This window comes from Panulirus ornatus, chromosome 15 (genome assembly GCF_036320965.1).
Source record: "Panulirus ornatus isolate Po-2019 chromosome 15, ASM3632096v1, whole genome shotgun sequence".
NCBI classification, from domain to species: Eukaryota; Metazoa; Arthropoda; class Malacostraca; order Decapoda; family Palinuridae; genus Panulirus; species Panulirus ornatus.
The window spans coordinates 37,107,484-37,122,443 of NC_092238.1; the positions used below are offsets into that span (position 1 = coordinate 37,107,484).

At 40.3% G+C, this 14,960-nt stretch overlaps 1 protein-coding gene across 2 annotated transcripts in view; it reads right to left on the reverse strand.

The window, feature by feature from the left end:
- The window catches only part of Moca-cyp (nuclear cyclophilin protein Moca-cyp), a 212,642-nt gene that overhangs the window by 159,286 nt on the left and 38,396 nt on the right, over positions 1 to 14,960 (reverse strand). The window contains exon 5 of one of the 2 annotated variants that reach the window (XM_071670792.1): positions 189 to 218. In XM_071670792.1, coding sequence (XP_071526893.1) covers positions 189 to 218 — 30 coding nt within the window. Of the gene's footprint in view, positions 1 to 188; positions 325 to 14,960 lie in introns of both variants that reach the window. The other variant, XM_071670793.1, reaches the window with a different exon arrangement.

A 14,960-nucleotide genomic window follows, 5' to 3' on the forward strand; every position in this document is an offset into this window, starting at 1 on the left:
AAAAAAAGCGCTTCTAACAAAGCAATTTTTCTACAATCTAAGAGTCAAAAGTCTGTGCTAAGGAATCTTAGTCCAAAGGCACTGTTCAAGAACATATATAAGAAGGCTACCATATTTCTATTAGCAATATTCATCAAAGTATAACAAAGACATGCACACATTAAAACACACTTGAAACTCAATCTTACCCATCAAGATGCATCGACGGTTGAGTTGTTCTACAGGAAGGACAAAACGATCATTACGGTAGAATAACGAAGAATAGTGACAAAGGCACGGGGCGGTTGTCAGCCCGCACCCGGCTGCCGCTGTCTTGCTAGCTGACTGTAGGGAAAACATTTTGTTACTGCCCACAATAAAGTTTGTACCAAGAACACAGCTTAGAAGATGAAACAGTAGAAACTACAGCAACACTGCCCTCTCTCCCTTTGATGGTTTTCTCCTTTAGCACACTAACACAGTAGCATCAGTTAGTGGTTTCCTTCTGATTCACAAACTTCATACTATCCATTTCAAGTAGATCAATATTTTCCCCACTTCATCATCTTTCAGGTGTCCCTTTATCACACCTTTTTCCATCTTTTCTTCATTCCTTCCATCTAATTTTATTCTGGTATATAACTGGTGAGGTAACCTTATACTTTCCATATACTATCTTACTTCTCAGTACTAACAAGTGATGAATGCTTTACAAACATAACCAATGAACCAAACCACACACAGCATTCTTGAGAAAATTTTATGAATACTGCTGGTAGATCTTCACACTTGGAGGTATGAAGACAGTTGGCTCCTCTATGGCTTGGGAAGATTCTGCACAAGCCATCCTGTCTAGAATGCAGTAATGAGTAATAGCATGCATATGGCTATACGTAAAAGAAATCTGAGAATGAATGCTACTAAAAGCAAGATGGCTGCGTCTGAAATGCCTATGAAAAAAGATGTCAGACTGCACCATACATCTGGATGGAATGAAGATGGAGAAGCTCGATTATATTGGAAAGAAAACAAACTACCAATGCTTGAAGTCAAAAAGTCTTGAAATAAAAGGGAAAAAATCTCAGCAATCAGGTGTGAAAAGGTTTTGTATAAATAGGGCATAATACACAAAAGTATATCAACAAATCAGTTTTCTTACAATAAAATAGTGAGAAGAGGAAAAGCATTTGAAATACATTTTCTGATCAGTGTCTAGATATATGTAGAAGACAGACTAAAGAATTATCAGAGTTAGGTATGGTAGAAGGAAATCAAAGAAATCACAGGGATGACAGAGAGAGGAGTAGCTGATAGAAATTACAGATTATCATAACAGTATGAGCACTAAGAAAAATTTATTATGACTAAAAGATTACATTTTGGTAGAGAGATAAGCTGATATATGAGCACACCATGGTAAGGAAAAAAGGTCAAGCGACAGACTAAATCTTTGAGAAGGTTATCTTAACATAACTTTAAAGCAATGTCCTAAAACATGTGATGTATAAAGAAGGTTCTACGATTGCAATCCACTTGTTTAAATGGCCAACAGAATACAAATTATAGGCACACAAAAAGAAATACCAAATGAAAAACAGAAATATTCATTCCTCATTACCCAGTGGAAACTGTCAGCAAGACAGATAAAAGAAAAATATATTAGACTTATTCTAAAGACTTTTATATTTTCAAGATATAAAAAAATAATATGCTCATTTTGTAGATTTTTGTATTTTGAACAAAGTATTCACCTTCCTGCTCTGTTATGCAGTTTTCCACTCAAGGTCAACTAAATGCATCTTCTCACTAATGTCTCCCTAACAATCAAGTTACCTTGCCTGTATATGATCTTGTTAAACCATCATCTATATCTTTCTTTGCAACTAATAAACCATTCAAATACGCAAAACAATGAGTGCAAGAAATAGCACAATACTACAATAAAAAAAAATGCATGCCAATCAATCAGCTATGCGGCACGCCATCTAGCAAAATTACCTTTAATATTAATGAATGAGGTACTTTCATCCTAAACATATCCCTAGTTTACCACAATACTTCCATAAGCTTCACACCTTCTCAGTTCCATATTTCCATATTCACTTCCTTTACAGCTTCATGGTATCTATTCTGAATTTCTCACTTCAGAAACATAAACCACTTGTGTTTTAAAAACTAAGTCGGCTCAATCCTCAAATAATGTAATCTAGATTCACAATCTCTCCTTTAAAAGTAATTGTATATTTCTTCATAGTTTCTATCCATATACATTCTCCTGCTGGCTCCAGTGTGCTCCTTGTCCTTTGACACTTCCTTTTCCATCATTTACTCAATCTAAAGTACTGCTTGATCACTTCAATGAAATGAAGTGCCATTGATAATGTTCTCTACTTAAAGGTTATGGGACAAAAAGGATAAATCCAACCTTGATGACATATCAATGCCTCTGACCCTAGCATGCTAAAAACAACTTGAAAAACTCTTAAACCCAAATCTCCACGTGTTTTCACCTCTGGGCAGCTCAAACTCTCTTCAATCTATTCCCTGGTAGTTAAATAAAAAAAACTGTGAAAATTCCTCCATCATTTTCTAAGGCTAACCTGCATCATCTTGATTGTTCCTCTATTACAATCTTCAAAACATTTGGCTGGCCTTGAACGAGTTCCCAAAGGGAATGGGCATCAGGGATATGGATAGGAAGATAGATACATAGAGAGATAAATAGGGATACAGATAGATAGGTCATATATAATTTGGGTAACTATTTCCCCTAAAATGTGTTATTTGTGTGTCCCAAAATTAACTAATACATCACTGAGTTAGACAATTTCCCCTATTAAGCAGTTAAGTCGACCTCCTCCTATGTTTGGCCCTCTCTTTTCGTGTTTTGCAGTTATCAGAAGGAAACATCACACATTTTTTTTTACTGAATTTGGTCTCTTCAGCACCATAAGGTATGGCTTAACCTTACCCATACAGTCTCTTAGTTCACATTCCTTACCAATTCCCAACTAGCCATTTGCATTCTCTACACTACATTCAATACAGACTTTATATTGCTGTGATAACAATTCCTCTAATGCTGTAAGGGGCTCATTTGTCCGACCATCTTTCTAAAGTCATATGCCTTGCATTTTCTTAGTTTTTACCATCTCTTCTCTTGCTGTCTTTTTGGATAAAATGTCCCACTGAAATTCTGCCTGCCACTCTGTGAGTATTCCATATCACTCATATGTAACCTTTAGTGGCTGCACCTCCCACCTAGAGTATCTTGACATCTTACTTGATTATCATTCTACCCCCCAGGCCAACAGCTTTAAGCCTTGTAATTCTTCTTGCCTTAGCAGGGTAGCATTAGATAAGATGACTGACCCATAGAGGAAAAATCTTCATGCGGCTCCTCTTCCATACCCATTTTCAGAAAGTAATTATAGAAAAGTGGAGGATTTCCTGCACCCCTGCACCCTGTTCCCATCCCTGTTGGTTGATTCTAAAAATCATGTCAGTACTATCATGATCATCATGTAAGCCCAGGACCCCTTCTCCAGAGAGAACCTATAGCTCCAAGGCTATACTTCCATCAGAAGACTCTTTTGGAGTGAAAAGTTCTTCAACAAGGTTGTACTTTGATAATACAAGGTGACTTTTCACTTGCAGCATAACCACAAGCAGACGAAGTCAAATAAGAAGCTAAAAATCAATAGTATGCAGACAAAATATATATGTAATAACATAAGCATGTAGTTATTCAAAGAAATATAGACTATTTTTGACACCAACCAATGTCAGAGATACCGATCAGCATGAAAAAATTCAACTTAAATGAAGGCTTCCTTTCTAGAACAAATCTCAATCAAAACATCTACTGATGAAATTTCCCCAAGCCCATATCTATCTTAGTTTCAACAAGAGGCAGCAAAGAATACGCTATTCCTTTGTCACCTCATAAATACTGCTCAACTTCTGTGACTTTGCAAAAGCACAAAATCAGATGACAAGGTCCTAAAGGACATTTCTCTTTCCAACACCTTGCAGTGAGGCTGTATTGGGAGGATCTTTGTTTCACTGTTAAGGTGTTGAGCAATTATGGTTGCCAAGTAGCCAGTGATTTTTCTGAGTGCACTATTTTGTGTACTTTGCTGCTCTGTTTTGTTGCTTTTGAGAGGGTGTAAGACCAGGCAGGTAAAGCACAGTGTAAAGTGGAACTGATGAATTGTTTGTATAAAATGTTGAGGGTTTCTTATTCTCATCTAATTCTGATGCCATTTAGTGTTCTGTGGGTATTTAGTTTTTGTACTGAGTTTGAGTTAACATTATTGGTGTGCAGAGTAAATGTCATGTGTGCATCATATGTGAAGTCTAGAATGGTTGGCATTTTGCTCAGTGGGAGTGACTGTCTATTCATGGTGACTGTCAGTCTGGAATTAAAAGAATGACAGATCACTTCTGTAGAGATACACATATTCAGCCCTGGGTGAGTCACTGTCTCAATAGTGTAACATAGTCCTGCATGTTTAATGTTGCTACTGCAGTGTCAGGTTGCTGTGATGTAACTGTGAAGTCATCTACATTATTAAGGGCTAGGTGTTTTATAGGTGAAGTCACTGCGAGTGACCCTGCCGTGGCTGCCATCTATGAAATTGGCCAGCCACTTTTAGTAACTGTTGAGGAAGGTGGTATCAAGAATTTTTTGTGGAGGATGTCTCAGGACAGTATCAAAACCTTTGCTGAAACCTATTACCATTGTTTTTTTGTGCATGACAGGGGCAGTGGTTAGTTCAGTCCAGCTACAATATGCTGTGTGAGCTTAATGTATAGTATGGTGGTGGAGTGTTTGGATCTGAAGCCATGCTGTGTGGGTGAAAGTGGGATGTTTTGTTCGATTCTGTTGTGGATCTTTTCATCACTAACTTTGGAAACCAAGTATAGAAGTGATATAAGGCATTAGGAAGATGGGGAGTAGGGTGGTTTGGAGGTTTTAGGATTGATATTATGTTTGCATGTTCCCAAATATTAGAGCTTTGATTGTGGGGCCAGGAATAGTTGATGATATCTGAAAGTACTTGGATTGCAAATTGGCCAGGGTGTTTTATATGAAAGTCAATATGTTGACAGCACATGCAGCCTGCAGCTGGAGAGGTCTTTAAGATTCTAATTGCATTGCTCATACCATTGGGAGTGAAGGATGGATGGACTAATGTTTCTGGATAGTATGCATAGGTTGGCTTGTGGCTGATTTTTGAGTACTATCTTATGAGTTGGTAGGTATGTGGCTGATTTTCTAGTATCAACTCATGAGTATGTTTGTGCAGTGCTTCATAAAGGAGCTGGACTGGTGTGATATGTGTGGATTTTCATAAATATACAACACAGTTGGTTGCAGTGGTAAGAACAACAAGAGGTCTGATTGAACCATGATTGGGTTGTCTTGGGTGTGTGTGTGTGTGTGTGTGTGTGTGTGTGTGTGTGTGTGTGTGTGTGTGTGTGTGTGTTAACTTGGCAAGAAAATGTAATTCCACTTAGCATTTCTTTAAGCTATCATCAACTCCCCACTGCTGCACATTAGCTTTCTACTCCACCCATTACTGCTATCATATATATAATTTACTTCTGGCATTTTTCTCAAGAGTATACCTGAATCTAAAAAATATTTGTCTAAATGACTCCCCACTGCTGCACATTAGCTTTCTACTGTACCCATTACTGCTATCATTTATATACTTTACTTCTGGCATTTTTCTCAAGAGTACACCTGACTAAAAAAATATGTCTAAATGACTTTTGAAGGTATTTATAGTCTTAGCATTCACTACATCTGATGGTAGCTTATTCCAAGGCTCATACCTATAAGAAAAGCTTTTTCCCACAACCATACTACATCTTTTAGCTTTGAGTTTCATTACAATAGTCCTGGTAACAGTATTTTCTTGTATTTTGATCTACTTTATCAAACTAGTTCAGGATTTTGAGTACCTGAATTAAGCTGCCACGAAGTCTACATTTTTTAAGAGAGAAGAGATCCAATCGTTTTAGCTCCCTTAATATGCTATATTTCTAAGGGATGGGATCAATTTTGTCATGCATCTTTGTTTTTCATTATACTTTGTAGGTCTCCCGCATAAGCGAAGTAGCGCAAGGAAACGGATGAAAGAATGGCCCAACCCCCCCACATACACATATATATACATACACGTCTAACACGCACATATACATACCTATACATTTCAATGTGTACATATATATACATACACAGACATATACATATATACATATGTACATAATTCATACTTGCTGCCTTTATTCATTCCCGTCGCCACCCCGCCACACATGAAATGACAACCACTTCCTCCCACATGTGCACAAGATAGCACTAGGAAAAGACAACAAAGGCCACATTCGTTCACACCCAGTCTCTAGCTGTCATGTATAATGCACCAAAACCAAAGCTCCCTTTCCACATCCAGGCCCCACAAAACTTTCCATGGTTTACCCCAGATGCTTCACATGCCCTGGTTCAATCCATTGACAGCACATCGACCCGGTATACCACATTATTCCAACTCACTCTATTCCTTGCACACCTTTCAACCTCCTGCATGTTCAGGCCTAATCACTCAAAATCTTTTTCACTGCATCCTTCCACCTCCAATTTGGTCTCCCACTTCTCCTCATCCCCTCCACCTCTGACACATATATCCTCTTGGTCAATCTTTCCTCACTCATTCTCTCCATGAGACCAAACCATTTCAAAACACCCTCTTCTGCTCTCTCAACCACACTCTTTTTATTATCACACATCTCTCTTACCCTTTCATTACTTACTCGATCAAACCACCTCACACCACATATTGTCCTCAAACATCTCATTTCCAACACAACCCTATCTATAGCCCACACCTCACAATCATATAACATTGGTGGAACCACTATTCCTCCTGAGATAATGTTTTGCCTTCCACACATTTTTCAACGCTCCCAGAACTTTTGCCCTCCTCCCCCACCCTGTGACTCACTTTCACTTCCATGGTTCCATCCACTGCCAAATCCACTCCCAGATATCTAAAACACTTCACTTCCTCCAGTTTTTTCTCCATTCAAACTTACCTCCCAATTGACTTGACCCTCACCTCTACTGTACCTAAGAACCTTGCTCTTATTCACATTTACTCCCAGCTTTCTTCTTCACACATTTTTTTTTTTTTTTTATAGTTTGGGGACCAAAAGTGGACTGCATATTCAAGGTGTGCTCTTACTGAAGAACCATGAAGTGTGAGAATTGTTTCTAGTGTAGTGTGAGAATTGTTTCTTGTGTCTTGCAATCAATGTTCCTGGCTATGGAAACTAACATTTGGTTGTTCTTTTAACTTGATGCTTGGCACTGTTTAGTGTACTTCAGATTGCTGCTAATGACAACTCCAATGTCCTTTTCATTGTTTACTTTAGTTAGAGTTCCTGAATAGTTTGTAGTCGTAACGTATATTCTTGTCTCCAAAGTGCATAACTTTACACTTGCCCACATTAAACTTCATCTGCCATCTGTCTGATCACTCTGTGAATCATTTTTCAGTCCTGCCTATTTACAGCTGTACCTCCTAGTTTAGTATCATCAGCAAATTTGGAATCTTAGATAAGAGACTGTGTTCTAGGTCATAAATGTGTATTATGAAAAGCATTGGGCCTAGGGCCAACCCTTGGCACACCATTCATTACATCTAGCCAATCTGAGGCTTCGTTGTTTAATACTACCTACTGCTTTCTTCCGGTAAGCCAGTCTCTGACCCATGTACAGAATTCTTCACCAAAGCTATGTGCTCTGAGTTTATGCAAAAGTCTCTTGTGAGGTCTTTATTGAAAGCCTTATGGAAATCTAAATATGCTACATTAGACGGTACTTTTTGGTCCCAAATCTGATAAATATCAGAAAAAAAATCCAGCAAATTTGTCAGGCAGGATCTTCTATTGCAGAAACCATGTTGGTTTTCAGATACAATATCTTCTAGAAATTAGACAATTCTATCTCATGTTTTCCCATCGTTTTACCTAACACTGTTATAAAGGTTAATTGAGCAGCAGTTCAAGGCAGACTTTTAGTCTCCTTTTTTGTATATGAGTAACATTTGCTACTTTCCAGTCAGTTTGCACCTAACCATTTGATTGAGATTTTATTGAACATTTTTGTTATGGGGTATATCAACTGTCTCCTGACCTCTTTTAAAAATCTTGGAGCTAAGTTATCTGGGCCGTTGGATTTGTTAGGATTTAATTAGTCCAGTTATTTTAAGTACATCAGAGCTCATTATTTCTCTAACCTTCAACTCTTCTTCATCAGATCCTTGAAACATTTTCACTGGTGGGAGGATACAAGATGCTACAATTGTGAATATGGAGTTTAAGAATAATTCAGTATAGAGGCAATTTCCTTGTTGTCTGTAGTTTGTGTGGCATAGTGAGGAAGGGGTACCTTCACTTTATCTTTCAGTGATTAGGTTAGTGATGATGTTTAAATTGGGACTGTTCACTGATTTCTAAAGATGGCGCCTGGCTGTGTCAGAGTTGGTGTCATTGCTTTATGAGGTGTGTTTTTTTGCTGGCTTCTACTGGAGATGTCCACGAGGAGGGGCAAGCGCAAGTGGCTGGAAATCCTCCTTTCCTGTATTAATTGCCAAAACAAGGAACAATCCAAATATGATACAGCGCTGGTGGCTGATTCATGTGAGAAACTGCAGAAGCTGGTGACTGAGTTTGGTAAAGTGTGTGAAAGAAGAAAGTTAAGAGTAAATGTGAATAAGAGCAAGGTTATTAGGTATAGTAGGGTTGAGGGTCAAGTCAATTGGGAGGTGAGTTTGAATGGAGAAAAACTGGAGGAAGTGAAGTGTTTTAGATATCTAGGAGTGGATCTGGCAGCGGATGGAAACATGGAAGCGGAAGTGGATCATAGGGTGGGGGAGGGGGCGAAAATTCTGGGAGCCTTGAAGAATGTGTGGAAGTCGAGAACATTATCTCGGAAAGCAAAAATGGGTATGTTTGAAGGAATAGTGGTTCCAACAATGTTGTATGGTTGCGAGGCGTGGACTATGGATAGAGTTGTGCGCAGGAGGATGGATGTGCTGGAAATGAGATGTCTGAGGACAATGTGTGGTGTGAGGTGGTTTGATCGAGTAAGTAACGTAAGGGTAAGAGAGATGTGTGGATATAAAAAGAGCGTGGTTGAGAGAGCAGAAGAGGGTGTTTTGAAATGGTTTGGTCACATGGAGAGAATGAGTGAGGAAAGGTTGACCAAGAGGATATATGTGTCGGAGGTGGAGGGAACGAGGAGAAGAGGGAGACCAAATTGGAGGTGGAAAGATGGAGTGAAAAAGATTTTGTGTGATCGTGGCCTGAACATGCAGGAGGGTGAAAGGAGGGCAAGGAATAGAGTGAATTGGAGCGATGTGGTATACCAGGGTTGACGTGCTGTCAGTGGATTGAATCAAGGCATGTGAAGCGTCTGGGGTAAACCATGGAAAGCTGTGTAGGTATGTATATTTGTGTGTGTGGACGTATGTATATACATGTGTATGGGGGTGGGTTGGGCCATTTCTTTCGTCTGTTTCCTTGCGCTACCTCGCAAACGCGGGAGACAGCGGCAAAAAATATATATATATATATATATATATATTTTTTTTTTTTTCAAACTATTCGCCATTTCCCGCGTTAGCGAGGTAGCGTTAAGAACAGAGAACTGGGCCTTTGAGGGAATATCCTCACCTGGCCCCTTCTCTGTTCCTTCTTTTGGAAAAAAAAAAATGAGAGGAGAGGATTTCCAGCCCCCCGCTCCCTCCCCTTTTAGTTGCCTTCTACAACACGCAGGGAATACGTGGGAAGTATTCTTTCTCCCCTATCCCCAGGGATATATATATATATATATATATATATATATATATATATATATATATATATATTTTATTTATTTTGCTTTGTCGCTGTCTCCCGCATTTGCGCAAGGAAACAGACGAAAGAAATGGCCCAACCCACCCCCACACACATGCACACACACACACGTCCACACACGCAAACATACACACCCACACATCCCAACGTACACACATATATACACACACAGACACACATATATACACACATGCACACAATTCACACTGAATTGGAGCGATGTGGTATACCAGGGTTGACGTGCTGTCAGTGGATTGAATCAAGGCATGTGAAGCGTCTGGGGTAAACCATGGAAAGCTGTGTAGGTATGTATATTTGTGTGTGTGGACGTATGTATATACATGTGTATGGGGGTGGGTTGGGCCATTTCTTTCGTCTGTTTCCTTGCGCTACCTCGCAAACGCGGGAGACAGCGGCAAAAAATATATATATATATATATATATATATATATATATATATATATATATATATATATATATATATATATATATTTTTTTTTTTTTTCAAACTATTCGCCATTTCCCGCGTTAGCGAGGTAGCGTTAAGAACAGAGAACTGGGCCTTTGAGGGAATATCCTCACCTGGCCCCTTCTCTGTTCCTTCTTTTGGAAAAAAAAAAATGAGGAGAGGATTTCCAGCCCCCCGCTCCCTCCCCTTTTAGTTGCCTTCTACAACACGCAGGGAATACGTGGGAAGTATTCTTTCTCCCCTATCCCCAGGGATATATATATATATATATATATATATATATATATATATATATATATATATATATATATATATATATATTTTATTTATTTTGCTTTGTCGCTGTCTCCCGTATTTGCGCAAGGAAACAGACGAAAGAAATGGCCCAACCCACCCCCACACACATGCACACACACACACGTCCACACACGCAAACATACACACCCACACATCCCAACGTACACACATATATACACACACAGACACACACATATACACACATGCACACAATTCACACTGTCTGCCCCTACTCACCCCCACCGCCACCCCGCCACACACGGAATAACATCCCCTCCCCCCTCATGTGTGCGAGGCAGTGCCAGGAAAAGACAACAAAGGCCCCATTCGCTCACACTCAGTCTCCATCTGTCATGCAATAACGCCCGAAACCACAGCTCCCTTTCCACATCCAGGCCCCACACAACTTTCCATGGTTTACCCCAGATGCTTCAAATGCCCTGATTCAATCCATTGACAGAACGTCGACCCCGGTATACCACATCAATCAAATTCACTCTATTCCTTGCCCTCCTTTCACCCTCCTGCATGTTCAGGCCCCGATCACTCAAAATCTATTTCACTCCATCTTTCCACCTCCAATTGGTCTCCCACTTCTCCTCGTTCCCTCCATCTCCGACACATATATCCTCTTGGTCAATCTTTCCTCACTCATTCTCTCCATGTGCCCAAACCATTTCAAAACACCCCCTTCTGCTATCTCAACCACGCTCTTTTTATTTCCACACATCTCTCTTACCCTTACATTACTTACTCGATCAAACCACCTCACACCACATACTGTCCTCAAACATCTCATTTCCAGCACATCCACCCTCCTGCACACAACTCTATCCATAGCCCATGCCTCGCAACCATACAACATTGTTGGAACCACTATTCCTTCAACATACCCATTTTTGCTTTCGGAGATAATGTTCTCGACTTCCATACATTCTTCAAGGCTCCCAGAATTTTCGCCCCCTACCCCACCCTATGATCCACTTCCACTTCCATGGTTCCATCTGCTGCCAGATTCACTTCCAGATATCTAAAACACTTTACTTCCTCCAGTTTTTCTCCACTCAAACTTACCTCCCAATTGACTTGACCATCAACCCTACTGTACCTAATAACCTTGCTCTTATTCACATTTACTCTCAACTTTCTTCTTTCACACAGTTTACCAAACTCAGTCACCAGCTTCTGCAGTTTCTCACACAAATCAGCCACCAGCACTGTATCATCAGCAAACAACAACTGACTCACTTCCCAAGCTCTCTCATCCCCAACAGACTTCATACTTGCCCCTCTTTCTAAAACTCTTGCATTCACCTCCCTAACAACACCATCCATAAGCAAATTAAACAACCATGGAGACATCACACACCCCTGCCACAAACCAACATTCACTGAGAACCAATCACTTTCCTCTCTTCCTACACGTACACATGCCTTACATCCTCGATAAAAACTTTTCACTGCTTCTAACAACTTGCCTCTCACACCATATATTCTTAGTACCTTCCACAGAGCATCTCTATCAACTCCATCATGTGCCTTCTCCAGATCCATAAATGCTACATACAAATCCATTTGCTTTTCTAAGTATTTCTCACATACATTCTTTAAAGCAAACACCTGATCCACACATCCTCTACCACTTCTGAAACCACACTGCTCTTCCCCAATCTGATGCTCTGTACATGCCTTCACCCTCTCAATCAATACCCTCCCATATAATTTACCAGGAATACTCAACAAACATTTTTTTTTTTTTTTTTTTTTTTGCTTTGTCGCTGTCTCCCGCGTTTGCGAGGTAGCACAAGGAAACAGACGAAAGAAATGGCCCAACCAACCCCCATACACATGCCTTGATTCAATCCACTGACAGCACGTCAACCCCGGTATACCACATCGCTCCAATTCACTCTATTCTTTGCCCTCCTTTCACCCTCCTGCATGTTCAGGCCACGATCACACAAAATCTTTTTCACTCCATCTTTCCACCTCCAATTTGGTCTCCCTCTTCTCCTCGTTCCCTCCACCTCCGACACATATATCCTCTTGGTCAATCTTTCCTCACTCATTCTCTCCATGTGACCAAACCATTTCAAAACACCCTCTTCTGCTCTCTCAACCACGCTCTTTTTATTTCCACACATCTCTCTTACCCTTACGTCACTTACTCGATCAAACCACCTCACACCACACATTGTCCTCAAACATCTCATTTCCAGCACATCCATCCTCCTGCGCACAACTCTATCCATAGTCCACGCCTCGCAACCATACAACATTGTTGGAACCACTATTCCTTCACACATACCCATTTTTGCTTTCCGAGATAATGTTCTCAACTTCCACACATTCTTCAAGGCTCCCAGAATTTTCGCCCCCTCCCCCACCCTATGATCCACTTCTGCTTCCATGGTTCCATCCACTGCCAGATCCACTCCCAGATATCTAAAACACTTCACTTCCTCCAGGTTTTCTCCATTCAAACTCACCTCCCAATTGACTTGACCATCAACCCTACTGTACCTAATAACCTTGCTCTTATTCACATTTACTCTTAACTTTCTTCTTTCACACACTTTACCAAACTCAGTCACCAGCTTCTGCAGTTTCTCACATGAATCAGCCACCAGCGCTGTATCATCAGCGAACAACAACTGACTCACTTCCCAAGCTCTCTCATCCCCAACAGACTTCATACTTGCCCCTCTTTCCAAAACTCTTGCATTCACCTCCCTAACAACCCCATCCATAAACAAATTAAACAACCATGGAGACATCACACACCCCTGCCGCAAACCTACATTCACTGAGAACCAATCACTTTCCTCTCTTCCTACACGTACACATGCCTTACATCCTCGATAAAAACTTTTCACTGCTTCTAACAACTTGCCTCCCACACCATATATTCTTAATACCTTCCACAGAGCATCTCTATCAACTCTATCATATGCCTTCTCCAGATCCATAAATGCTACATACAAATCCATTTGCTTTTCTAAGTATTTCTCACATACATTCTTCAAAGTAAACACCTGATCCACACATCCTCTACCACTTCTGAAACCACACTGCTCTTCCCCAATCTGATACTCTGTACATGCCTTCACCCTCTCAATCAATACCCTCCCATATAATTTGCCAGGAATACTCAACAAACATATACCTCTGTAATTTGAGCACTCACTCTTATCCCCTTTGCCTTTGTACAATGGCACTATGCAAGCATTCCGCCAATCCTCAGGCACCTCACCATGAATCATACATACATCAAATAACCTTACCAACCAGTCAACAATACAGTCACCCCCTTTTTTAATAAATTCCACTGCAATACCAAGAGGATATACGTGTCAGAGGTGGAGGGAACAAGGAGAAGTGGGAGACCAAATTGGAGGTGGAAAGATGGAGTGAAAAAGACTTTGATTGGGGCCTGAACATGCAGGAGGGTGAAAGATGTGCAAGGAATAGAGTGAACTGGAATGATGTGGTATACCGGGGTCGATGTGCTGTCAGTGGATTGAACCAGGGCAAGTGAAGCGTCTGGGGTAAACCATGGAAAGTTCTGTGGGGCCTGGATGTGGAAAGGGAGCTGTGGTTTCGGTGCATTATTACATGACAGCTAGAGACTGAGAGTGAACATATGAGGCCTTTGTTGTCTTTTCCTAGCGCTACCTCGCACACATGAGGGGGGAGGAGGGTTGTTATTCCATGTGTGGCGAGGTGGCGATGGGAATAAATAAAGGCAGACAGTATGAATTATGTACATGTGTATATATGTATATGTCTGTGTGTGTATATATATGTGTACATTGAGATGTATAGGTATGTATATTTGCGTGGGTGGACGTGTATGTTTATACATGTGTATGTGGGTGGGTTGGGCCATTTCTTTCGTCTGTTTCCTTGCACTACCTCGCTAACGCGGGAGACAGAGGCAAAATATAAATAAATATATACATATGTATGTGTATACATGTGCATGAAAGTGGATGGGTCTTTCTTTGTCTGTTTCCTAGTGCTACTTTACTAAAGTGAGAAATGGCGATCAAGCATAAAAAAAAAAATCATAATCATAATAATGATAAAATGTTCCTACTTAATACTTCTATCTATTGTTCCTAACATTTTGCCAAAAGGCAGGGTCAGTGCACAGTGCTTACTGCAGGAAAATTTAGAGTTATGAAGAATGAGTTGTGAGAGTTAAGTGTTATACAGTGTTATGTGTGAAAAGGAGAGACTGTGCCTGTGGACAGAATGTAAAGCAGAAAGAAAAAACAGCTAC